This window comes from Arachis hypogaea, chromosome 15 (genome assembly GCF_003086295.3).
Source record: "Arachis hypogaea cultivar Tifrunner chromosome 15, arahy.Tifrunner.gnm2.J5K5, whole genome shotgun sequence".
Lineage (NCBI taxonomy): Eukaryota > Viridiplantae > Streptophyta > Magnoliopsida > Fabales > Fabaceae > Arachis > Arachis hypogaea.
The window spans coordinates 289776-313500 of record NC_092050.1 but is presented as its reverse complement, the minus strand read 5'-3'; the positions used below and the strand labels follow the sequence as shown (position 1 = coordinate 313500).

At 33.5% G+C, this 23725-nt stretch overlaps 4 protein-coding genes across 7 annotated transcripts; 2 read left to right on the top strand and 2 right to left on the bottom strand.

Annotated features, from left to right (window-relative positions):
- Positions 1-4290: 4290 nt before the first annotated feature.
- LOC112746861 (uncharacterized protein At4g38062-like) lies at positions 4291-6741 on the top strand. The gene has a single exon (XM_025794988.1). The coding sequence runs from the start codon at positions 4291-4293 to the stop codon at positions 6739-6741; it is 2451 nt and encodes an 816-aa protein (XP_025650773.1).
- A 640-nt stretch (positions 6742-7381) lies between these two features.
- Positions 7382-10225, bottom strand: LOC112747331 (uncharacterized). Its single transcript, XM_025795297.3, has 4 exons — positions 9624-10225; positions 8357-8528; positions 7864-7980; positions 7382-7734 (listed from the first exon to the last, which is right to left on the bottom strand). The coding sequence occupies exons 1-4, from the start codon at positions 9737-9739 to the stop codon at positions 7621-7623; spliced, it is 519 nt and encodes a 172-aa protein (XP_025651082.1). The 5' UTR covers positions 9740-10225; the 3' UTR covers positions 7382-7620.
- A 51-nt stretch (positions 10226-10276) lies between these two features.
- On the top strand, positions 10277-16285 carry LOC112747328 (mechanosensitive ion channel protein 2, chloroplastic-like). Of its 3 annotated transcripts, none has more exons than XM_025795291.3 (14): positions 10277-10616; positions 11193-11416; positions 11511-11570; positions 12193-12356; positions 12470-12593; positions 12685-12782; positions 12884-12997; positions 13268-13328; positions 13809-13958; positions 14037-14147; positions 14296-14463; positions 14562-14675; positions 14935-14991; positions 15126-16285. In XM_025795291.3, exons 2-14 carry the CDS (start codon positions 11342-11344, stop codon positions 15894-15896), a joined length of 2067 nt encoding a protein of 688 aa, XP_025651076.1. In that variant the 5' UTR covers positions 10277-10616; positions 11193-11341; the 3' UTR covers positions 15897-16285. The 3 variants fall into 3 exon arrangements, with proteins under 3 accessions (XP_025651076.1, XP_072073499.1, XP_072073498.1); XM_072217397.1 differs by having other exon boundaries at positions 10330-10616; positions 12193-12380; XM_072217398.1 differs by lacking the exon at positions 12193-12356 and having other exon boundaries at positions 10311-10616.
- An 892-nt stretch (positions 16286-17177) lies between these two features.
- LOC112747330 (O-fucosyltransferase 39-like) lies at positions 17178-22327 on the bottom strand. 2 transcript variants are annotated; one of them, XM_025795296.3, is made up of 10 exons: positions 21822-22327; positions 20543-20605; positions 20370-20448; positions 20185-20255; positions 20004-20092; positions 19702-19905; positions 19217-19484; positions 18587-18814; positions 18225-18422; positions 17178-17728 (listed from the first exon to the last, which is right to left on the bottom strand). In XM_025795296.3, exons 1-10 carry the CDS (start codon positions 21921-21923, stop codon positions 17516-17518), a joined length of 1515 nt encoding a protein of 504 aa, XP_025651081.1. In that variant the 5' UTR covers positions 21924-22327; the 3' UTR covers positions 17178-17515. The 2 variants fall into 2 exon arrangements, with proteins under 2 accessions (XP_025651081.1, XP_025651080.1); XM_025795295.3 differs by having other exon boundaries at positions 20185-20258; positions 21822-22311.
- Between the last annotated feature and the right edge of the window lie 1398 nt (positions 22328-23725).

Below are 23725 nucleotides of genomic sequence, written 5' to 3'. Positions count from 1 at the left end.
AAAATATGAAAAAAGTTCTGCATATAAGTTATTAGGGCTTGTATGCTTTACAAGTTAATTAACGAATAAACTCCAAAAACGCAATACAAAGTCTACGTTCTTCTTCTTCTTCCTCTTCCTCTTCTTTTTCTTCTTTTCTTTCGTTTCTTGCCTTCTCTTTCTCCTTCTTCTTCTTCTTGCTGCACGTTCTTCTTCTTTTCTTTCGTTTCTTGCTTTCTCTTTCTCGTTCTTCTTCTTTTTGTACGTTTTTTCTTCCTCTTCCTCTACTTCTTCTTTTCTTTCGTTTCTTGCCTTCTCTTTCTCCTCCTTCTTCTTCTTGCTGCACGTTCTTCTTTCTCTTTCTGTTCTTCTTCTTCATTTACGTGCTTTTCTCTCTGTTTTCTTTCTTCGTTATTCTCGATTTCTATTTTTTTGACATCAACCTCTGAAATCATTTTTGAAGAAGAAGAAGCAGTAGAAGATGAGGAGGAGAAAGAGAAAGAGTTCTAAAATATGCATAAGGTGTACTTCAACGAATTTTGGGTGTATTAAATCCTTTGGGTGTATTTCTGTAATCCTTTAGGTGTATTTCTATAACCGTTTGGGTGTATTTCTGTAATCCTTTAGGTGTATTTCTGTAATCGTTTGGGTGTATTTCTGAAGTTCCATTATCTTCAAATTTGGCAAGAAAATTGTTTTCATGGAGAAAGAAGAAGAAGAGTCGTTCATAATGCATGGTGAGTAGCGCGTTTTGAAAATAGGAAGTTGTTGAATAACGTGCGTTTCATTTACTCTTGAATGTGGAAGTGTGTAATGCGTTAATTAAGTGTAATGCGTGTGTTTTATTAGACTTGTAAAACTTGTAAGCCAAAAAGACTTGTATGTGTAGCAGACCTCTAAAAATATTATTACTTCGTAGTGCTTCATTATTGACTAATTAATAATGTCTTATATAAGGGTCATAATATAGTGTGGTTGATGATTCTTGTAAGATGCTATAGTACAGTTTACCATATCTAATGTAGCTATAGTCACTTTAATATTTTTCTTCTTTAGATGGACATGGTTGCTTTAGGAAAATGTTGAAATTTTCTGATCTCATTTGGCGTAGTGATGATGATTCTTTTATTTTCTATCCTTAAAAGGACAAAAAGATGGAGCACTGAATTTGGTGCTTGATGATGCTTTCATTTCTCTTATTATGCTTGCAAGTTGCATTCAAAAGCGACAAAGTCTCTCACCTATTTTATTTTGGATTATTTGCTATTACTTATTTTTTAGTTGTCTTTTCTTACAGTACTAAACTAACATCTATCCAGCTAGCATAGCTAGTTAGCTATAATGTTTGAGTATTATTATTTTTTTAGTTTAATTAATTTATTGCTTTATTCATAATTTTGAAGTTTTAAAAGATAAAAAAATATTACTAATATATATTTGAATTTGTGTTTAGAATATCAAAACTAATTTGAGGAGAAAAAAATTTGTCAAACAGTCACTTTTGTCTAAATCCCAAAATTTTTTAGAGGAACGGTAATGTTAAAGAGATAAAAAAATTTAAAAATTTATTTTATTTAATATTTATTAATTTAAAAATAATTATAAATATTAAATAAGATAAATTTTAATTATTTTTACTAATTTATTTTGTTATTAAATATTTTGTTAAAAAAATCTTAAATTTTCAACTCTTTATACAATTATAATTGTTGCCATTATCTAAAAAAAATCACAATAAAAAAACTATTTTTAAAAGAAAAGTTTTTAATTTTGATCAAAGGACTAGAATAATTAAAAAAAATAAAATATTTAGGACAAAATTAAAAATAAGATATTCAAATATTAGAGATAAAATTAAGAGTTAGAGACTAAATCAATACTTTATCCTTAAATAAATTAACAACTTATTTATTAACTAAAAATTAATTCAATTCAATACCAATAAAAGGGACAAGAGATGGAGTAGAGATGTTCGTCTAGATAAAAAAGAAAAATAGAGTAAAACAGAAAGATAGATTAGAGAAGAGGAACGACAATTTGAACTGACCGACTGTCCGCCCTAAATACGATAGAATTTTCAACGATTGATTGGATTTTGGAATAGATATGGATAATATCTTATGATAATTGTTTGGATATGAGACAATGATGAATAGTAATCGCTTCATCCAATACCTACTTCATACTCATCCCTAACATCTACAAATATAACTAATTTTGATAGTGTAAAAATTTATGTACAATTAATTTCGTATTAAATGATAATTTAATTATTTAACTATTAATTTTACGTACGGTTAATTTTTGTGTCCAATATATAATTTTCTAGTTGGTCGCTGATTTTAAAAGAAGACAGTTTTGTATAAGAACCAAATTAGTTTAGGCTTTAAACCAATCAAACGAACCGGTTCGGATGGGTTCGGTTCAATTTTCATAAGCACAAATAATTAAGTGGAAGTGAGATTGACGAAAGCAACTACCTCTTGTACCATACATAATAAGACTAAAGATGATGATAAAATTAGAAGTGGCGAAAATCCTTGATGATCGATGATTGTGCAAATTCATGACGGCCAAAAAGGGAGTGAGAAAAAGTGAGTCTCAGAAAAGAATAGGCGTTAAGTAGCTTCCAGAAAAGAAGAGAGGACGCCTATGTGTTATTAATGCATATGAAACACCCCTTAGCTAGGTTAACAATTAGTGAGTGCATGCATGCATGGCTCATATCACATGCCGCATGCACATATATAAATGTGTATTATTGTACTAATTATTAGACTATGCACATATCACATGCCGCATGCCCTACACATGGTTTCTCTACATCCATTTCCATCATAAATCTCGTCTTTTCTAATTTCTCTTCCTCGTATAAAACAAAATAAGAGTCCTAATATATACAATAGTGAAAACTCAGCTGAAATCGTTTTTATGTGAAGTTAATATCTAAAAGTTGTTAGATAAAATTTTAATTAAATTAATCAAATTATCTAACAGTTCTGAGATATTAACTTCACGACTGCACTTGAGTTCCACCATATACAATCCATGTCAACATATACGTACATCAATCACCATGAATCTATCCCACGTAAAACGTATGTAACACATCATTCTCTCCATCTTCATTTACATGTTTACATTTGTATAGTATATCATTCCTTTAATTTATTACATATATGATATCTCTAAATTATTTTTATTAATACAATTTTTTTTTTCAATTATCATTTAAAACGATGCATGGTAATTTAGAAAAATTATATAAAAGAGGTATAGTAATTAGTCTTTCTTACGCTATTTTTTTAGATGACAATAATCGAACGTTATATTATTTTTGAATATAGAAATTTCGATACCATCTATAAAATTATTTTTTTAAAAAGTATAAATTTATATAAAAAAATGCACATAAATGATTAGATATTTTATAAAAAAACAACTAACTATTAATCTCGCCACAATTGATGATAGATGTGGCTAAATCCTTTAAACTTGCACATAAATAATTTCATTTTAGAAAAATGTTAGGTATACGCAACTGCCGTTGCAACTCATGACTTATTAGCTTCCTCTTCACCCTGAGATTTGCATTGTAAAATTTTCATTTTGGCTATTTTTTCAGTCAATTTTAGTACAATCTACCCCTGATGAGTCGATGAACGAGTTTGGTTTTCATATGTTAACATACATAACAAAATAAGAAAAACTTTGGTAACTTTAGGTGTATACATTATTTGTTATTCTTTTCTCGTCACTTTGAGTTTGATATATTCTTCTTTTTTAGTCAACTTTAATACAATTCGTAATTTTATACAGGATTAATTTTGATATAATGAACTAACTATTGAGTTTGTGATTTAGGCAAACGGTTGGTCCAGGATCTTAGTGTCTATTATTGGTTAATCTTTGATTATCTTATCATGCACGTACGTAGCGTAGTAGTGCGTATAATCATGCATGTTCATGTAAAACACTATTTTTCATTATTCCACACCCAAACACGTCCTTGCTCCTCCGACTTAGGTCAGTTTCTGGGTTTCACATTTTTTTAATTCCAATCGTGTTTTCATCATGATAATATTATCGTATTGTTTAATGTTGCATAGAAATATATATTGAAATGCATGGTTGCATTCTTATAAGAACGTAACATTTTGAAAATGTACGTAATTTTATCGTTCAATTTGATGCGTATAACGAAATTGATAGGAAATTAGGGTTGAAATTGTGTTATGTTTTAGGTTTCATAATTTGCACCTCTTTTATTTGTTTTGAATATTTGTTGCGATTAGAAATTGAAGAGGCTGAATGAATCAAAAGGCATTCAAGGATTTGGATGAAGCAAACGTTGAAATCGAAAGACTTGTTGAAGAACTAACAGGAAAGACGGATTCACTTGATAACTTGAAGAGATCGCACAATGAAAAAGTCAACGAAATACGAGAAGCAAAGCTCAAAATCGAGGAAATGGACCTTGAGATTCTTCAGAAGGAAAGCGAAATCAAGGATTTCAAGCGAGATTTGAGCTCCAAGGAGTATATCATCAAAGATCTAAGCGCCGAAAACGAGAAGCTCCGGGCCGAATTCGACAACCGGCGTAGAAATTGGGAAGATGAGAAGAGACAGTTGGCGTTGGAATTAGAGAAGGCTAATGTGAAACTGGAGAATCAAGAATTGCAGCTTAATGTGTTCAAACAAGAGATTGAAACCCTAGAATGGTGTCTTGAGGCTTCAAACAAGAAAACCGGGGGCCAAGAAAGTGATGACGTGAAAGAACGATTTAAACATCTACAGGGGGTTCATGAACAACTTAAAGGAGAGTTCAATTCAACTATGAAAGGTTGGGAGTTGGAAAAAGCTAGATTGCTCTACGAAATCTCTTCCTTGCAGGGCAAGTTAGAGTCTCGGATGAAAATCTCAGAGGATCTGCAAAATCAGTTACATATATGCAAACAAGCCCTCGCTTCTGCTGAAGAAATTCGAAGAAAGCGCCATAATGAAAAGAAGCAAGAGCAAGAGAATCCGAGATTGCAAACGTCCCTTAGAGAAATTCAGGATGATCAAGTTCAAGAAGCAGGACAATATTCTCTGTCGAAGCTGCGGTCCGAGCTTAAAATTTTGGAAGAGATTCATAGAGAGTGTGTTTCAAAGTTTAAGGCTAGACAAGCTGAATGGAACTTTCAGCTAGAACGTTCGACGCGGGCCATAACAAACTACCGGTCTCAGTTGATATATAAAATTGCAGAGGTTGAAGATCTCAAGATGGAATTGGAAGGTTCTTATTCTTTTAGTATTGAGATGATGATGCTGAATGAGGAGCTATCTGTGACGCTGATAGTGTTGAAAAGTGGAATTTATGATGCTAAATGGAAGCCTTTCAGAGAGGGCCATGAAATGGAAGTAGTAAACCAGAGTGGAGAAGACAAGTTACATCAATTGATGAAGCAGTTTGAAATGAAAAATGGAGAATGTGACAGAACAGCATGTTTAACGAGGCAAGTTGATTCTTGTGCTCTCCCTTTAGATTTGCAGAACTTAGAGCCAAGTGAAATTGATAGGCACAGGGATATGCTGGATTTACTCGATGCTTGGGACATGGTAATAAACGAATCGGACCAAACATTATGCGAAATAACCGAAATAGAGTATGAGTTGCAAATGTGGAAGTCATTTGCTGAACGTTTGAAGACTGATCTTGATGAAAATTTTGTAATTCGTAAGGAGCTCGAAAGTTCGCTCCTTGCACAAGTAGAATTTAGTGAAACCCTTAAACAAGAGAGAGATAGCTTGGCTTCTCAAGTAGAACAGAAAACAAGAAGCATAGAGTATCTGCAGGAACACTTTGTCCGCTTGAAAGCAGATAGCATAGAAGAGGAGGGCTCGAATTTTGAGGATGTACAAAATAAGGTTGCTTTGATGGCTGAAGCCAAAGAGCTTGAGGAACAATCTTTTTCTTCGCAGCTTGCGAGTGAAGAGGTTGCTTTGATGGCTCAAGCCAAAGAGCTCGAGGAAGAGAATCCCATGGAAGACAAAGCATTTGAGAAGGAGAATCCTATAGAAGATGAGTGCAGTAGCTCATTGACACGTTTTTCTTTGCAGCTTGCCCATGAAGAGGTTGCTTTGATGGCTCAAGCCAAAGAGCTTGAGAGAGAGATTCCTATGGATGAGGAGTTCAGTAGCACGTTTACATCTTTTTCTATTCCCAGGGAAGAGGTTGCTTTGATGGCTCAAGGCAAAGAGCTTGAGCAAGAGAATCCTATGGAAGACGAGTGCAGTAGCTGGTCCACATCTTTTTCTCTCCATCTTGCCAAAGAACAAGCCGAAATTAAGCTGCTCAGAGAAGCTTGCGCAAGGATCACGGCAGCAGAGGTTCTAGCTGCGCTGGAAGTTGAAGAGAAGAAGTTGATGATAGCAGAACTCCAGGGATATATTCGTTGCATAGAACAGAAACTGGAATTGCAGGAGGAAAATTGCAGCCAAACAGAACAGCTTGCATTGGAGAATAGAAACTTGCAAGAAAATTCTACAATTTTGTCATCAGAGAAGGAAATTTTGTTGGCATTTGTTCTTGGATTGAGTGGTAAATTGTGTGATGAGTGCACCCTTATTAAAGATACAAAACTAATAGAAATGTTGAGAAGCATAGTGCAGTCTTTTGAGAATGATAGAAAGGGAGATGATGCACTTCTGGTAAAAGAGAACATGAAGTTGCACCATCCAACAGGGATAAAGGAACCTGAAATAATTTCTAATATCTAAGGATCTGAATAGCTAGTTGCTATAGGTAAAATTGCAATGATGCTGTTTGAAGGTTGAAAGTTTGTTTAGATTGTATATTGTATATGGAAAGTTTTCTGTATCCATATGTGTTGCTTGTCAATACAATTCTTTCACAAATTCTTTTCATAAGAAATCCTTTTTTTTATACCTTTTATGTACATAATTTTGTTCTTATAATTTATGTTCTTATGAATAGCCTTCTACAGATTTAAAAGCATCTCTGCAATGTACATATCCCATCTGAAGTTACAGGTATTCTATTTCTAAATAGAACATTTAATTTACAAGTTTTGATTTTGATTTCAAGTAAACGTCTCTTAATATTTTCTTTTAATGTAATTTCAAAACTTAAGAAAACCCATTTCATTAAACACTAAATATTCTACTTTTTAATTTAAACAAATAAACAACAGTAACTTGTTCAACAAATCATATGAATTTTGGTAAATTAAAGTTTTACAATCTTATATTAGTAGACCTAGCCAAACATGATTGACAAATTAAAGAATAGTATTTGACTCATGCAAGTTAGAATGTTGATGTTGATATGATTATATGAAGATCATTTTAGTGCATGATCTGCAAGAATCTTTATTAGTGCTTAAAGAGCTCGAAAGCATGTCTAAACCTTGGTAATATTTGTTAATATAGTATATTCTTACATTGAGAACTGAGAGGTGTTGACAAAATGGGCCACATTCAAATGTAACAAATGTATTGATAAATATTCCATGAATCAAATTATGTTCAATAATAAGTGGTGTTGGATGTTTACATACTGGTCCAATAAATTGAACCTTGCTTTTTCCATTGAAAACCATCCCTTATGCTCTAATGTTAACTTATAAAGACAGTATGCTAGCTACTGCTTGATGAGCCTGAGTTCTGAGAAAACTCTGATAATCCTTTCCTTAAAGCTGCAAGGTTTACTCCATTGTCAACCAGAATGCTTGTCACACCCATTTTGGACACCTGCTTGTACAACATATTGATCACAAATATTTCATGCATATCAAGTTCCTGGAGTTCTAAATAAATATATAAACGATTCTAGAAACAAGTTAACAGAAACACAGAAAATAGGATGAACGACAACTTTACCCCTACAATGTTCCTATCCTCGTCATCAAAGAATAGCATTGAACTGTATGGAATCCCAGTTTTCCTGTGGATTCTCTGGAAATGGTCTGTTTTATGAGTCCAACTGGAAAAAATTTCCTGCAAAAATCAGAGTCTCAACCATCTAAAACTAAACACATGAAATACTATATTAAAAAATAAATAATAGATATACAACAAATCGTAACGGTCATAAGACAGAAAATAGAGACATTAAGATGATAGAGATGGAAAAACCCTGTCTCCAATATCCATATATTTTTAGTGGATAGAAAACACAGAGAAAATCTGTCTTGGGACAGAGATATTTTGCTTGTCTCTATAGCTGTTTTCTTCTCAAAACAATCTTATATCTTACAATTTCTCTGTATTTTGTGTCCTTAGACGATCTTCAAACACAGCCAGAGATAGGAAGGGATCTAGGATCCACATAAAGGTAAAAGATGGGACAAAGAGCAGCTTAATAGTCGCGAACCTGTGCCACAAACATAGAGTGGATGCCCAACCTATTAAGAAATGTTTTTGCTATCTTTGCAGTTGGAGATCTAGAAGCAATTGCCATATCGATTCCCTTTTCCTTAAGTGCATATAGTATGCCTCTAGCTTGTGGAAACAGATATGGCATGTCATCTTCATAGTAGCACTCACTGCCAAAATACCAGAAGGGCATATATTAACAAGTCAATAGCTACGACGGACCCAAAAAGAAAAGGGAAAACTATATAACCCAAGAAATGTCTATCTTTGATATTCAATGGTTCCAATTGTTAATACATTTTGATAATGTTACTCATTTAAGATACACGAAACAAAACTATCAAGACAACAAATGAGCAACAAAACACTATCAACAAATTAGAGATCTTCTAACGCAACCCATCAAGCAAATAACAAATTTAGGTGATATAAAAATGTTAGTGTGATTAACGAAAGTTAGCATTTCCATCAGAAAGATTAAAAACCATCCAATCAAAACCAGTCATAACCGACAGAACCAGCTCATGAGGCAGAGGAAGTTATATTCAATTAACAATACAGATTAGTAGCATGTTTAGTTTTCTATTTGAAAAAGAACCAAAGATAATTTTCATAAAACCTACTCTCTTTGTAGCTTTTTCCAAAACCATGGCTTCAAGAGCACGAAAAATAAGACTAAGATAGAGGAAAGGATAAGTAATACGCACTTGTAAACATCACCAATATCAATAGAAAGATTCATCAGATGTAACAGTTCTATCTAATTATTTCATTTTGCTCATCCCTTGTCCCTTTGCAAAGCATTCAGCAGAGAAATCCAATATTTTATTATCAGATCAGCAAAAGTAACTACTTTAGCAACCGCTGCTTAATAGTCCTCCAAAAGAAAAGATTTCATTGTACCTTTTTCCTTTTAACCATATCAAAATTAAACTCTTTTTCCTCTCAGAATCAGAAAATGACCTATTTTAATGCATCAAAACAATCATAGCTAAAGTAAGCTAATAACAATTCCCCAAACTAAACACCAACTTCCTCATATCAATATCATATCATATATATAATATAAAACGAAAAACAGAGGGTCTCAAGCTTTGTTCACAGTTCACACTACCGGTTTCAATTGACACCAGCACATGCAGAAAAGAAAAAAAAAAAAAGACTTTGCAGATTATCAAAAGACCCAAAGCACGTGAAAACTAGAAAGTAGAGAAGTTTAAGGGAAAGCGTTTGTGGAAAGGAATTACAAAACGAAAGGTACTAACCAGTAGAAGGGCCAAAGCGTGTAATCGAGATCGAAGACGACGAGCCGTGGAAGGTTCTCGAAACTTGAAATTATTTGCAAAGCTTCGTTCTTTACCTTGGCCTCCTCTTCCGCCATCGACACTGCACGTTCTTCTGTTGGACAGAAATCTCCACTCCCGAGAAATTTGTGACAACCTCCTACATTTTATTACGAAAAAAGTTGTATGCACAATTTATTAAATATTGGTTTATTTTATTTTATATTAACAATTCATAATTAAAAAGGTGGAGTCGATTTCATGTGAAGTTATAGCTGAGAGACATGAGATGGTTTGATTTATTTGACTAAATTTTGATCTAATGGTTCTCAACTATCAACTTCACGTAAAGTCGACTGCACCTGAGTTTCCACCAATTAAAAATAGTAATTTGTAAATTACTTTTATAAAATATTATATACACATATAAATAACATTATTTTTATTTTAAAATAATAAAATTTCTAAAATAAAAAATAAAATAACATTATTTTTAAATTAAAATAATAAAATTTACATGAAATAAAAATTATAAATTTAATTATTTTATCAAATTTTCCGAAAAATACTTTTTTTTTTAAAAAGTGATCTGTAAATATTTTCATAAACTCCTGAAAATAGTAAACTAAAAACTTATCCAAAAACAAACAAAAAAGAGACGATAAAATCATTGGTGGGGAAGGAGTGCTTGTTGGAGAAGGACACGTGGAACAGAAATGGTGGCTAGAAGCAACAATTCTTCTGGCACACAAACGAAGACTTTCGGTCGGGTCCACCCAAAATCACCGATGACAAAAACAAAGAAGAAATGAAAAAACTTCTTTCGCTTGCGTTGCGCCTCGTAGAAGCTGAACAAGAAGAAGAAGCCACACCAAAATCGTTTTAAAGATTCTCACTTTTTCGAGTTTTTAGCGGAATAAACCTTGTCACCTGACCTAGGTGCTTCTGCTGCTTCTTCTCCTTCTTCATCAAAAGGTTGCCCATAATCCAATCTTTCCAAATTTTGAATATTTTTGACATGTATCTCAATATCCCCAACTTAATTTTTAAGTTTGATTGCACGCTCGCAATTTCATGTATATAGTTTTATCCCCTAATTTGGTGGTTTTGACTTTTGATTCTCATGCTGCTGTTGTTGACATAGATTTACACAGGGGGATTTGTCTTTTTCCGACACATATATATTGGGTATATGAAACTGTTGCATTTGGTGGTTAAGAAAGCAGTGCTATTTAAATGTTTAGCTGCTAGGATTTTGGCTCTATTTTGCCTAGTTAGATGGTGATGCTAAGGAAGCAGTGAAAAGGAATTTGAAGAGTAAGTGAATTGGTTGATTTGTGGCCAATAATTTTGCACTTCAATCTCTAATAGATTTTAGAGGGAATAGGAGATGTAGGTTTCTTGTATGGGTTTTATGATGTTTCCCTTCAAGAGCTGGTTTTAGTCATTCTATAAATCTACTGGTGGATTTGATGCACAGAAAATTTAAATATTTGATATAATATCCTTAATATTTCATTGCTCACACAACTAATATCAGTTTAACTACAGGAAGCTGAGTAGCAGATTGTCATAGTCGCCACTTTATCTGTTTTGAGACAGTATCGAATTGTGTCAAAGTCAGCAATACTATAGAAGTTGAATTTCATTGATCTTTGGTTACTAGTGAGGCCTTCTTGGCTATCCATTTTGATACAAGAATGGCCCTTCCCGGTTCTCTGCAGCTGACCCATGGACTGGGACTTTGCAGGAAACCAGGCCGCCATAAACATCCGGTACAAGAATTCTCTTACGTTTCTTTTTGGTTGTTGTGTACACTTAATTGTTTTTGCCTCTGCTCTCACATTGATACCACTTTACGGTGTACAGTCGGTTGTGGGAAGAAGCAAGCTACATTTACTGAATACAGGCCCATCATATCTTCTTTCGGTATGCTCTTAAAATATTTATTGTTTTAACTTGCTGATAATGTGTAATTGATGTGAAAATTTTTTGCATAGCATTGTTATGAAAATTTACTATGACATACATACTGTACCGTTTTGTTTAACATGTGATCACGGATTTAATAGTACTATTTACTTTTGATTTTACTTTATTTATTATCTTGTATCATTTCTTTCTCTTGGAAAATAATTTCTGGTTCAATACCAGTGGAATCTGTGTTACATAAAATTTAATGGATATGTTTTGGACTTAAGGAAATGACTCATTTTTGAGACATTCTTATATATTCCATGACTAATAAATTCTTAATCTATGGTGTGATCTTATTCATTAAATTTGAAAAGTAAGAGAGAGAAAAAAAACAAGAGAAATAAGAATAAAAGGTAGATGAATGGTGTGGAGGAAAAAAAGATTTTCTCCATGGAGTAAGTAAGAATTTCTCCTCATTGTCAAGGGAAAATATGCTTCTTGTCTACATGGATTTGCCTATGATTTAATGTTTAAAAAAGATGATGAGATGAAAATGATTCCTTTTCAACATTAATGAAATTGTTTGGCATTTACTATTCATTAGAGAGTTCTCTGAGATAATCTTCTATTCTAGTTCATGAAACTGGATAGCTGGGGGATTCGACAATTTCATCACATTAACAGGCCAACATATACATTATCTTACAAGTCTCGCCCATTTACGTGCCATTCTCTTCTAGTACCAAGCCAACCAAGTGAGCTACCTGTTGTTAAGGTGGCTGCTACGTTGTTGGCAAGGTAAATTTTGTGGTTTTTAGCCTAGTAAGTGTATGTATTTGAGTTCTCTTTTATTAGCTTATTCCTTTTGGTGTTGGTCTGCAATTACAATTTTTCCCCCTTCTTTTCTGCAGGTCTATTAATCAGATACATAGTAATCCTGTAATATTAAAGTTGATGCCTTCAGTTGCCATTATCATTTTTGCAACATGGGGTGTTGGTCCATTAGCATGTCAGATAAGGAAATTGCTTTTCCAGGTTACACTGCAGTTATTCTATTCTTCATGTTTATATTAACTGATTCAGGGCTATTAGTATGCAAGTCTAATTTGCTTACTTTATTTTGCAGAGGAGTGATAATAGTTGGAAGAAAAGTAAAACACATTATATAGTAACTTCTTACCTTCGACCATTACTTTTATGGACTGGAGCAATACTCTTTTGCAGGTTTCGTTGTTATGGCACATTAAAATTTATCAGAAGATGAATACTTTATATCTTTCTATATGCATCAATTTTCTGCATAGTGAATATTTATTTAATTTCAGAGCATTGGAACCAGTAGTTCTACCTACAGAAACTAGCCAGGTTATTAAGGAACGGCTTCTGCATTTTGTAAGATCATTGTCAACTGTTCTGGCCTTTGCCTATTGTTTATCAAGGTATGCCGATTCCCTTGCTTTTGTCATGATCTATTAACACTGCTGAACAATTTGATCACTATTCACTTAATAATGCACCTAATCACTTCCAGTTGAAATAACTTGTGCTTAACTGCTTATGCCCATTGGGGTTTTCTCTATTGGACTATTAAACTGTATGTTTTCCAAGATATCATTGTTGTCAGCTTGAGTTCCTCAATGTGATTTTTTTTTTCAAAATAATCTGTTTACTAAGTTTTGCTTTGATAAAACTAATTGTGCAATATGCAGTGTGATTCAGCAAATGCAGAAATTCTTATCTGAGAGCACTGATCCAAGTGAGACGAGAAATGTATGTATTCTTTGTGTTCTGTGAAGGATACTACCATGTTAGTCTTGTTTGAAGTTTGAAAATCTAAAAACTATCATCTAGTTTCCAATTATTACCTGTCAACTTCATAAATTTAATATACTGACTGTTGAAGCTTGGTTTCCCGTAGTTGGGGAATACGTTTTCCCTGCTATACCATGTTCTATTATATTTAGCATTCAGCATCCTTGCTCTCTCTCAGTTTGTTTCACACATTGATAGCAATTCACAATTCCAGTATGTCTTTTTTATGTTAATCGATTTGGTTAAAAGAATTCATTCTGGCTGTGTACATGTATTTAAATGATATGATAATGAAAACTAGGCTGCTTGCAACTTAAATTTGTTGACGTTGATTGTTAAAAACTAAAAAGCCAGATTGTGGTGATTTGTTGGTTATTAGTAACATATTAGTTGCGGCTCAATTTCTAGTGTATATAATAAATTTCCTGTTTCTACCAGATGGGATTCCAATTTGCAGGAAAAGCTGTCTATTCGGCCGTATGGATTGCAGCTTTTTCACTGTTCATGGAATTGCTAGGCTTCTCTACACAGAGATGGGTTACTGCTGGAGGTCTTGGGACAGTTTTGTTGACTCTTGCCGGTCGTGAGGTGGGAACTGTTGTGCTTCTGATCTTTTGATTCCGTTATATTTTGGTGCACATTGACATAAAATATTGTGTGTTTTAGATATTTACAAATTTCCTTTCAAGTGCGATGATCCATGCAACTCGTCCTTTTGTGATTAATGAGTGGATTCAAACAAAGATTGAAGGATATGAAGTTTCTGGTACCGTTGAGGTGGGTCAAATTACACATTCTTAAGTATTGACTGTGGTAAATATATATATATATATATATATAAGGAAATTACAAAATATTGTATACTGTTTGTGTTTTGGGATATCTTTGAGGCTCTTTTGGCCACTGATGTTTTCTGTTTATGCAGCATGTTGGCTGGTGGTCACCTACTATTGTAAGAGGTGAAGATGGTGAAGCTGTACACATTCCAAACCACAAATTCACAGTGAATGTTGTGCGAAACCTCACTCAGAAAACACATTGGCGAATCAAAACCCATTTAGCCGTTAGTCATTTGGATGTAAAAAAGATTAATGTGAGCAGTAGTTATGCAGTTTCTATCCAACTGGGTTTATTTTGCTACATAGGATTTTGTGATGTCTCCTTGTGCTAAATGGATTAGTTCTTCTGCAGAATATTGTTGCCGATATGCGAAAAGTACTAGCGAAAAATCCTCAAGTTGAGCAGCAGAGGTTGCACAGGAGGGTGTTCCTTGACAATATAAATCCTGAAAATCAGGCCCTTTTGGTTTGTATAAAGTGCTTAAATTATATTGCAAATTGGTGGTTCTGTTTTCCAATAAATTGCTAACTATAGTCATGGTACCATAATTATAAACAAAATTATTGCAAAAAATTATTTGTTGCAGTTTTTGGTGTATTTTTCTGACTTTGGTTTTCTTCATATAGAAGATTAGTTTGAGATTACATTGTAAACATTTTATGATCAGATGCCTAGGATATTTTTTTTCAATGATATAATACATCTCTTTTTCCATGATTTTCAGATATTGGTGTCATGTTTCGTCAAGACCTCACATTTTGAAGAATATTTATGTGTTAAGGTAATAACATGCCTTGTTTATCTACAATGTGCCGTCTAATTTTCGTGATATTGCTCTAGGATTTAACTGATTTTCTATTTACCAGAAGAAAAAAATGTTGATCTTCCAACTTTTAATTCTGTTTCTGTGATTAGGAAGCTATACTGTTGGATCTTCTTAGAGTTATTGGTCATCACAGAGCCCGTCTTGCAACACCAGTTCGCACCCTGCAGAAAATATACAGTGATGCTGAATTGGACAACATACCATACTCAGATTCCCCAATTAGTGGTGCCGGAACTGTATCTAACCGTCCATTATTAATGATTGAATCACCTAACAAGATCAATGCAGATGATAAAGCAAAAGTCCGATCAGCACGAGCAGCTGGAGATCAAGATAACAAGGCAACTGTGCAAACCAGACTTGAAATGAAGGTTGGTTCATCAGGAATACAAGATGACTCCGAGGTGGATGCCAAAGTCGCTACATCTAATTCTATCACAAACGGAAATGCCAAGACTGTGTTGACACCCAAGCCTGATCCTGAAGTGGGTGAGAACAAGCCGATAAAACCAGATTCCAAGGGTCAGGCTGTTAAAAACATCAAGCCTAATATTGAATCCGAGAGTGTAGTTTCCTCCTCGGGAACAGGCAATGTCGATAAAGCCGGTGGAGTTCCTACGAATACACCAACAAAGCAACAAGGGGAAAGGAAACTGGCTACACAACCTCCTCCGGCATCAAGGCCTGTTCTTGAAGAGAATATAGTACTTGGTGTTGCATTGGAGGGATCAAAGAGGACCCTTCCTATTGAGGAGGGTATTGAGACTTCCGCAACTAGAGAGGCAAAGGAAATGGCTGCTTCCCATGGTGGAAATGGATCTCCAAAGGGCGGGGATGGAAATGACAAGAAAAATTTATAGTTGTACTTCCAAGTGGGGGTTTCTAGTTATCTAATATCCATTGTGATCAATGAGGTTTAACCACCTTCTTGTTTTAAGGCTGAGTGTTGTTAGTGTTAGTAAACACTCAACTTTTGAACCTGAAACTCACCCCACAACCACCTATGTACATGTCGTCATCACCTTCCCTTGGATTATCTGTTAGATGTTCTTACAAAAAGAAAAAAAAATCAAAAAAGGAAAAATCTTTTGAAAAATAACGTACTCCCAAATTAGTTACCACTAGCTTTTCATGTAATTTATGGCTCACAATAGCTAATGAGCACTATGAGCTATTTTTATCGAATTGGCAAGATTGCCTAAAGAAATAAATTAACTGACCATGGAAGAATGCAATCAATCTTTTCAAATCTCAATATCTTCATGTCCATGGATGTGGTACGGAATTGCACTTACTATTAAATTGACTTGCTTGGGAGTTGCTTAATGCATATTTTATGAGCACACATAATCAAACATCTTTATATAAACGGCAAAAGAAAAGTATAGAGAAACAATGTGAATAATAGAGTAAAAAAAAGAAAAATTAAGGGATGAAATAATTTAGGGGTAGAATGCTTTTTTATTCTATTGGACCAAATTTACAGCTTATTTTTCATATTGTTCACAAAAATTATTGTCTACCTAACAAAACCGAAGCTCAAAATATAAACAAACAAACACACCAATTTTTATATGCTTAACAAGTATTTCCGTTTAGGGGTAAAACTCAACAAATTTAGCGATCATCATACATTGAACTATAAACAATTTCTTCGCTACATATTGCACAAACGGTCATTTCCGGAAGTGCATCAAGTGAGAACTAGCAAGAGCATTTTTTATTATCATGTGCTTAATTTCTGTGGTGTTATGACTCAATAGAATATGAAAAGACATACATATTGGTGATCAATATATTATATGATTCATTCATGTTCACCGAATATTGCAATTAGGAGGGCCCTCTAATTTATCTGTGAATGTTGTATTAGTCAAAGATGGGGACACAGCAACTTTACAGCTATCATAGTGCATAGAAAGAGATCATTGTCATATTCCCCTCTTGCAATGATACAAACCAATCTGTCTTCATGTGCCTCATGTTCTAATCTTTATTTTCCTTCTGCCGCATTAATGGATTGATGCCAATTTACAATTGACAATTTGACCATATTTCTTGTAGTCTTGTAGACCTCTTCTTTTAGTTTTAATTGAATGAAATTACCATTGCTGAAGAATAATCTAATTCAGGGGAACTCATTTGTCAACAACAATATGGATCATGTTATTGAATCATAAACAACAATATAAATATTGCTCTTGCTATGAATGCTATCATCTCAAAAGTACATAACTCACACAAATACAGCTATCAAGCACTCTTACCAAGAACATGGTAACAAACTCATGAATAGGAGATAGAGGAAGAGAGGAGAGAGGGTGGACATGCTTTTATTTCACCAGATACAAAATGTCAAATAATAGGGACACTGAAAACCTATATAAAAATACACTGGCTAGTGGCTAGTGACTACTCATCCGTGAACAATATTTATGGTAATTATAGTAATATTAACTATTATATATATATACTACTACTACTGAGCCTGGCACATGCAATCTGGTGCAGGGTATGTGTATATTGACTGTTTTGGCCTTCTTAGCCTGAGTTGCCCTTGTCTATTTTCGTGACCTTCAATCACTGATTGCTGAAATTCTGGCCATTCCATGGTTTTATTGAGGAAAAGCTGCCCCATCAATGCCATGTTTGGCCTTATGGTCTTTAGGTTCAAATAGGTTCTATGTCCAACCTATATCATCATCCAAAATATTGATCATTAGTTACGATCCAATTCAATTCCACTGTCTTTAGATAGACAGCATTGCTATTTATTCATACCAAGTACCAAGTGATGACATTTAATTTTAAATTTCAGAACAAAAGTTAATCCGAATTCTCAAATAAATGTATCTGGAATTGTATCCAAATACATTGATTTTGTAATGTAGCAGTTTGTCCAATTCAATAATTGTTAAGGAGAATGGAATAATTGAAATTTCCCTAATGTTTATTTTTAAGAAATCAAGATATTTCAATTCTTTGCCTTGGCCAACAGGGAACTTCATTATGATATGACGCTTCAAACTTTCACTAGGCCCACATGATGTATATATATCATTCCATCATTATTATTCAATACTAGTTAGGTTGGAAGAAATAGGCATAGCATTGAAGAGACTTCAAGACACATGATAGAACAAAAATTGAAAAATAATGTAGGTAAACATAAAAATAGTGCAACTCACCATTGCATTGTGCATATTTCCTGGAGAAGCGGAAATGAAAATGTCACTGTGCACGCCGATATAGTAATCAAGTGCAGCTAATACAGAAGCTTTTCCCTTTATCAGGGTCCTCTCCTCAGGTGAAGTAAGGCTCTTCTTGTCTTCCATCAGTGGAAACAATTGCCTCAAAGTTGAAATCCTTGCTTCTCCACCATAAACCTGGAAAATCATCACTACTATTTCTTAAAATCAATGAAAATGGAATCACCTTCCTAATTATAGAAGATGACAATCACTTGCAGACAAGTCTTTCAAGTGTCAAACTAAGAAGCAGCAGACAATTCTTTCAAGCTTCAAACTAAGAAGCAACATGATTAAAAAACCTTGTGCGAGGCAAGATAGACGCGAGTGCTGTTGTCGAATCCCAGAGCTGCTAGTAGTAAACCAATCTCTTCTGGAGTCATCGGGCAGCGGCCCTGACCCCTCAACTCCTCGTCGGTAAATTGGGAATTAACCACCCTTCCTTGCCACATGACCTGTCTATACTTTGCAAGGGCCAACTTTTCAGCTTTTCCGCCACCAAAATCACAGGCTGAATGAGCTGCCATATCCTGCCGAAAAAAGAGAACCAGAAAAAAATGTATATATATTACATAGCTAAACTTCCAAGTTTACAAACAAATCCACTGTAACAAACGAAAAAAGAGATACATAGTGAAGGAACCACCCAAGCGCACCTGAACTACAAAATTCTCATAGGTGTGCTAATTTAGATTTTAACTTGTGTATAAGACAATTAATGATCTGGACATATTTACCTCTTAATTTAATATTTACCTCTTCCATGATAAGCAATGTTTGCATTATAAGGTGCCACCAAATGGATGCAACTCAAGCACTCTCATAATGAATAGATAGTCGTACCACCAAAATAAAAGAAAAAATAAATAGAGACACACATTACAATCTCGTATAGATTTTTAAGATTATCAATAAATGAAAAAGTGAAATACCTTATCAAAACGAAGGTGAAGAACAACAAATTTGCCTGCATTACTAGCACCAGCACCAGTGACTTCTCGGATGTAGTTGGGGCTCATTTCTCCATCAGCTTGTTGAGGATATCGCAGACGGTTTATAAGGGCATCTCCGAGTGTTCTAATATGCGGAACAAAGACTAAAGCCTGAAAGTTGACTTTACAGCGCAGGTACTGGATATCCATAGGTAAGTTGTCATAACTCAGACGGTGAGAAAATGGAGAGATTGCAGCAATACCATAGCTGCACGAAATACAAAGAATTATAAATTATTTGAAAAAGAATATAGAATAATGGCATCAAGAAATGGAAAACTTCTCTAACATGAAGTAAGGATCAATTCATTTTCAAGAAGAGGTAAATACCATAATGATTGCATCACATGTGCATGAAAGAATTGATACAGAACATTCAAGGTGTACAATTAGCATTAAAGTAACAGATTAAGGTGGTTACAAACCTCTGCAGAACAGGTAAAACATTTTCGAGATACCAGTGGGCTGATGCATGCACGGGTGCAGCCTTGATTCTGGTTTCTCGAATAGCGATGGAATAGTACTCCCTTGTGCTCCAGGAGTACTCATCAGGGAGCTCTTTAACTATGGAAATATCATCCTTCAATACATCAATGAAGTGATCCACATCAAATATATCAGAGAAGGAGCTGCAGAGAAAAATAAGCAACCTCAATGCTACACGTCATGCAAAATCCATAGGGTTAAAAAGATTGCACAAATTGCAATTATGGTGTCCGAAACTTACCTGGAATCTCGCCAAACAGGATTTACTTCAAGGTATGGGATCACAAGAGTTGCATTCAGTATCTTTGCAACAGCAACTGCATCGCATATCTACATAAAAATAAATGAATACTTAGCACAACTAATATTATGCATACAAACGATAATGCTTCTGATGTAGTTAATAAACTTTAAATACCCACCCCCATCCTCTGCTGGTTCAAACCGCCATCAAGAAATACTTGGATATATCCCTCAGATTTTTCTGGTAATGCTGCTTCAATCAATAAAAAAGCCAGCCACAAAAAGATTAAACAAACTAGTAGACATATCAAATGTTCTCAAACTTGCAACAAACAACAAAATAATTTATTCTAATTTCTCTTACTTGGCTTTGTAGATTCAACAAAAGGTTTCCATCCATGGTCTTCCAAAGGTGCCCAAAGTTCAGAAAGTTGTGATGTTGGCTATTCAGAGAGAAAAGAACAAGTACAGATGTTTCAATAACATAATCCAGTTAGAATCATTTGAAAATGCATTTGTTGCTCAATTAAGTCTTACTGTTTCGCGTTGCACAGCACTCTTCAGAAGACGCGAATGCCTAGGTTTTATAGGATTATAGACCTACATGAAGCAAGGTTGCAAGTTAGAAGGCAATCAGATAATCTAATTATTAATGATATACGCAAACCAAAGAAAAAACTAGGCACAGTGAAAGCATAATGTCAACAATGTTCCTCTGACATGATGATCACACTAGTGATGAAAATAATCATGAACGGAAAAATATTTGTTCAATAATCATGAGAGTAAAGTGCAAACAATCCACCCTTCTTGACACCTTATTCATGTTAAGTCACTCATAGGGCTTAGAAGTCGATAAACACTATTAATGGTGTATACTGAAAACCAGTAGAGCCTCCATTCCCCATTGCTATGCACAATCATATTTGGAAAAGGGGATAAAGGTCAAAATAACTTCAAAATATTTCTGTCAATAGACACTTTTTAGCTAATTTTTGGAACTCAAAAAAAGGAGGGGTACAATAGACGTGTTTGGCAAGTAAATATGGAGAAACAGAGATAGATAAAATTTTGTCTCCGCATAGAAGCAATTTGCCTAGTTCTATGTCTACTTTACCAAATAGGATCGTGTATCTAGTGTCTCTGTAAAATCATCTTGAGACAAGAAGATACATCTCTACTACCCCACTATCATTATCATTATCATTTCTGTCCAAATATCAGAACTTAAGCTAAATGATACTTAGCTATATCGTTTCTTTCTCTCTCTTTTTTCCGGATTTTTCAATTTGGATTTCCTCCTTTCTTTTTTGCTAGAAAAAATTACAGACACTTGGCAAACAATACATGTCCAAAAAATAAAAAATAAAAAAGAAGCTAACCAAGGAGCCGTGATTTGCTCCAATTTTGTAACAACCAAAAAATCATAATTAATGGCCTCATCAATTGGCTAAAAATAACAAATAACAAATAAAATAAGAATAATAGACACACATAAAAAGTGACTGAACTTCAATCCCCAAAATGAAACTTTACTCTTGCGCAACTCAAGTTACACCGACAGTTATCAACAACTGAAAACCAATAATAATAATAACAATAACATCACAGAATCTTCCAGTAAAAAAAAGTATATAACGGTAATAAATATCTTGAGAAAGAAAAATAGCATAACCAAAAGAAAATTATAACGCGAATCTACCTGTTCCACCGAAAAAAAAAATTAAAACTACACAATAAAAATCAAAGATAAGAAACAAAAGTGAAATGAAGCTAACTAGCTAAGGCCTAAACTAAAAAAAAAAAAAACTCTGACCGTGTACATAGAAGAGGCATGGTTGAGAGAGAGTAAGAATGCAAGTGCAAACAGCATAGCCTTATGAGGCTGAGAAGTATTGTTGTTCTGCTCCATTGCCATGGCCAGAGAAGAGGTTGGTTCGTTGAACCTCGGATCTGGAAACTGCAGAATCTGTTTTGAGCACCGCCACCACGAGAAGAAGAAACGCGGTGTGTGGTAAACGGTGTAATGTAATGTAAGTAACTAGAAAACTAATAATAAAGAGCACAGAAACAGAAGAAAGAAGAAGGAGGAGAAAGCAAACCCCTTCACCATAATGATCCCACCTATTTATAATATATCCAACGGACTATTAAATACAGACATTAAAAAAATAAGTATAACTATGAATACAGTGTATAGTGTATGGTATGTGAAAATAAAATAAAATAATAAATGAAATGAAGTGAATGAATGGCTTTGAAGGAAGGAAGGAAAGGGAAGTAGAGAGAGTAAAGGAGGGTCACATGGACACCTGGACGCACTCACCGAATTAAATAATAATTGTTAGGAGATGATGGGCTTGCTGTCCTTATCAACACGGGAATGGATCTCTTCAATGAAAAAAAAAATAATATTCAGTGTTTAATTTTATTATTTATTATTTTTTAATTTATTTTTTGTTCTATTTATAAAATTAAAGATAAAATCATATTTTATTTTTTTCAATAAAAAAATAAAAATGATCTATTTCCTATCAACACCACCGTCTCCCAATTACAGGCACTTGTAATTTCTTTTCATCATTTATCATTACATTTCTATGTAATATTGTAAATTTTATTTCCTGAAAATAAGGGTATATGTTCAAATTATTACTAATAGATATATTAAAAAATTAACCAATTTAAATTGATCCAACAATTTATTTTTTATTTAAATAAGTATTAGAAATTTAAATTCTACTTTTGTATATATAATAATTTAAGGAAAAGTCTAGAAGGCCAACAGTTTTATTGAATTTTAGCCAGCATGTAACCATCAGAGGAAGGTGAACCATTGGATGAAATCTCACACTAATCTCACACCATCAAATCATTATTGATGGCTAGTTGATGGCTAACAATCACCAAAATTGCTGCCCCCTAGCATTGCTCATAATTTATTGATCAACAACAAATTTTTAAATTGAATTATCAAAATATATTCAAAAATTAGTTAAATTTTTAAAAGGATTTTTTGTTTAAGGAAACTTCTTAAATCAGATTTTTTTTGCAATAATAAAAAAGATCATGATTAGTTAATTTCTTTATATATATATGGACTACAAACTGTGATCATGTTGTATTCGTCTTAAAATTAGTAATGGTCACATGTTATCTTTTACAAAAATTTACAAGGCCAACAATATATATAGTAATGAACAATTAATCAACACGTTAAATTCCTTTTATTCTATTAATTTATGTATGTAGGTGAAATATTAATTCTTTCTATTATATAAAATCCTCACATACAGACAAAAAATATGCATTCATGAATTATTATATATAAATTTTTGTGCATATTAGTTACATGTCAGTCACATAGCTGAGAGATCCTAATAATATTTATAAGAAACATAATATTAGAAATAAAAAATTGTATGAGGAAAAAATAATAAAAAAAATTGTCGTGTCTAAAAGACTAAAACCAAAGGGCAAAGCGAAAGGGTACAAAAGTAGGGATTTTTACGTTTAACATAAAGTGGGGGAATCACGAAGACGAAAGGAAAAAAAAAAAAGATACTATCAATAATGTTAAGTAATTAATTTTCTTAATTATTTTTATTTATTTTAAATTATAAATGTAAATATTAATAATTTAATATTGATTAACGAAAAATTTGGTTTCTAAATTTTTTTTGGAAGATTATATAAAGTGGGTGGGTTCACATCATGAGT

Excerpts from the sequence above, each read along its gene's own strand:
- LOC112746861 (XM_025794988.1), top strand. The coding sequence starts at position 4,291 with ATGAATCAAAAGGCATTCAAGGATTTGGATGAAGCAAACGTTGAAATC.
- LOC112747331 (XM_025795297.3), bottom strand. The coding sequence starts at position 9,739 with ATGGCGGAAGAGGAGGCCAAGGTAAAGAACGAAGCTTTGCAAATAATT. Across the intron at positions 7,981-8,356 it reads ACTCTATGTTTGTGGCACAG|GAAATTTTTTCCAGTTGGAC; the intron begins GTTCGCGACTAT and ends TGATTTTTGCAG. Across the intron at positions 7,735-7,863 it reads AGGATAGGAACATTGTAGGG|GTGTCCAAAATGGGTGTGAC; the intron begins GTAAAGTTGTCG and ends TTGTACAAGCAG.
- LOC112747328 (XM_025795291.3), top strand. The coding sequence starts at position 11,342 with ATGGCCCTTCCCGGTTCTCTGCAGCTGACCCATGGACTGGGACTTTGC. Across the intron at positions 11,417-11,510 it reads CAGGCCGCCATAAACATCCG|TCGGTTGTGGGAAGAAGCAA; the intron begins GTACAAGAATTC and ends TACGGTGTACAG. Across the intron at positions 12,783-12,883 it reads GGAGCAATACTCTTTTGCAG|AGCATTGGAACCAGTAGTTC; the intron begins GTTTCGTTGTTA and ends ATTTAATTTCAG.
- LOC112747330 (XM_025795295.3), bottom strand. The coding sequence starts at position 21,923 with ATGGCAATGGAGCAGAACAACAATACTTCTCAGCCTCATAAGGCTATG. Across the intron at positions 20,449-20,542 it reads GTGCTGTGCAACGCGAAACA|CCAACATCACAACTTTCTGA; the intron begins GTAAGACTTAAT and ends CTCTCTGAATAG. Across the intron at positions 19,906-20,003 it reads CCTGTTTGGCGAGATTCCAG|CTCCTTCTCTGATATATTTG; the intron begins GTAAGTTTCGGA and ends TTTTCTCTGCAG.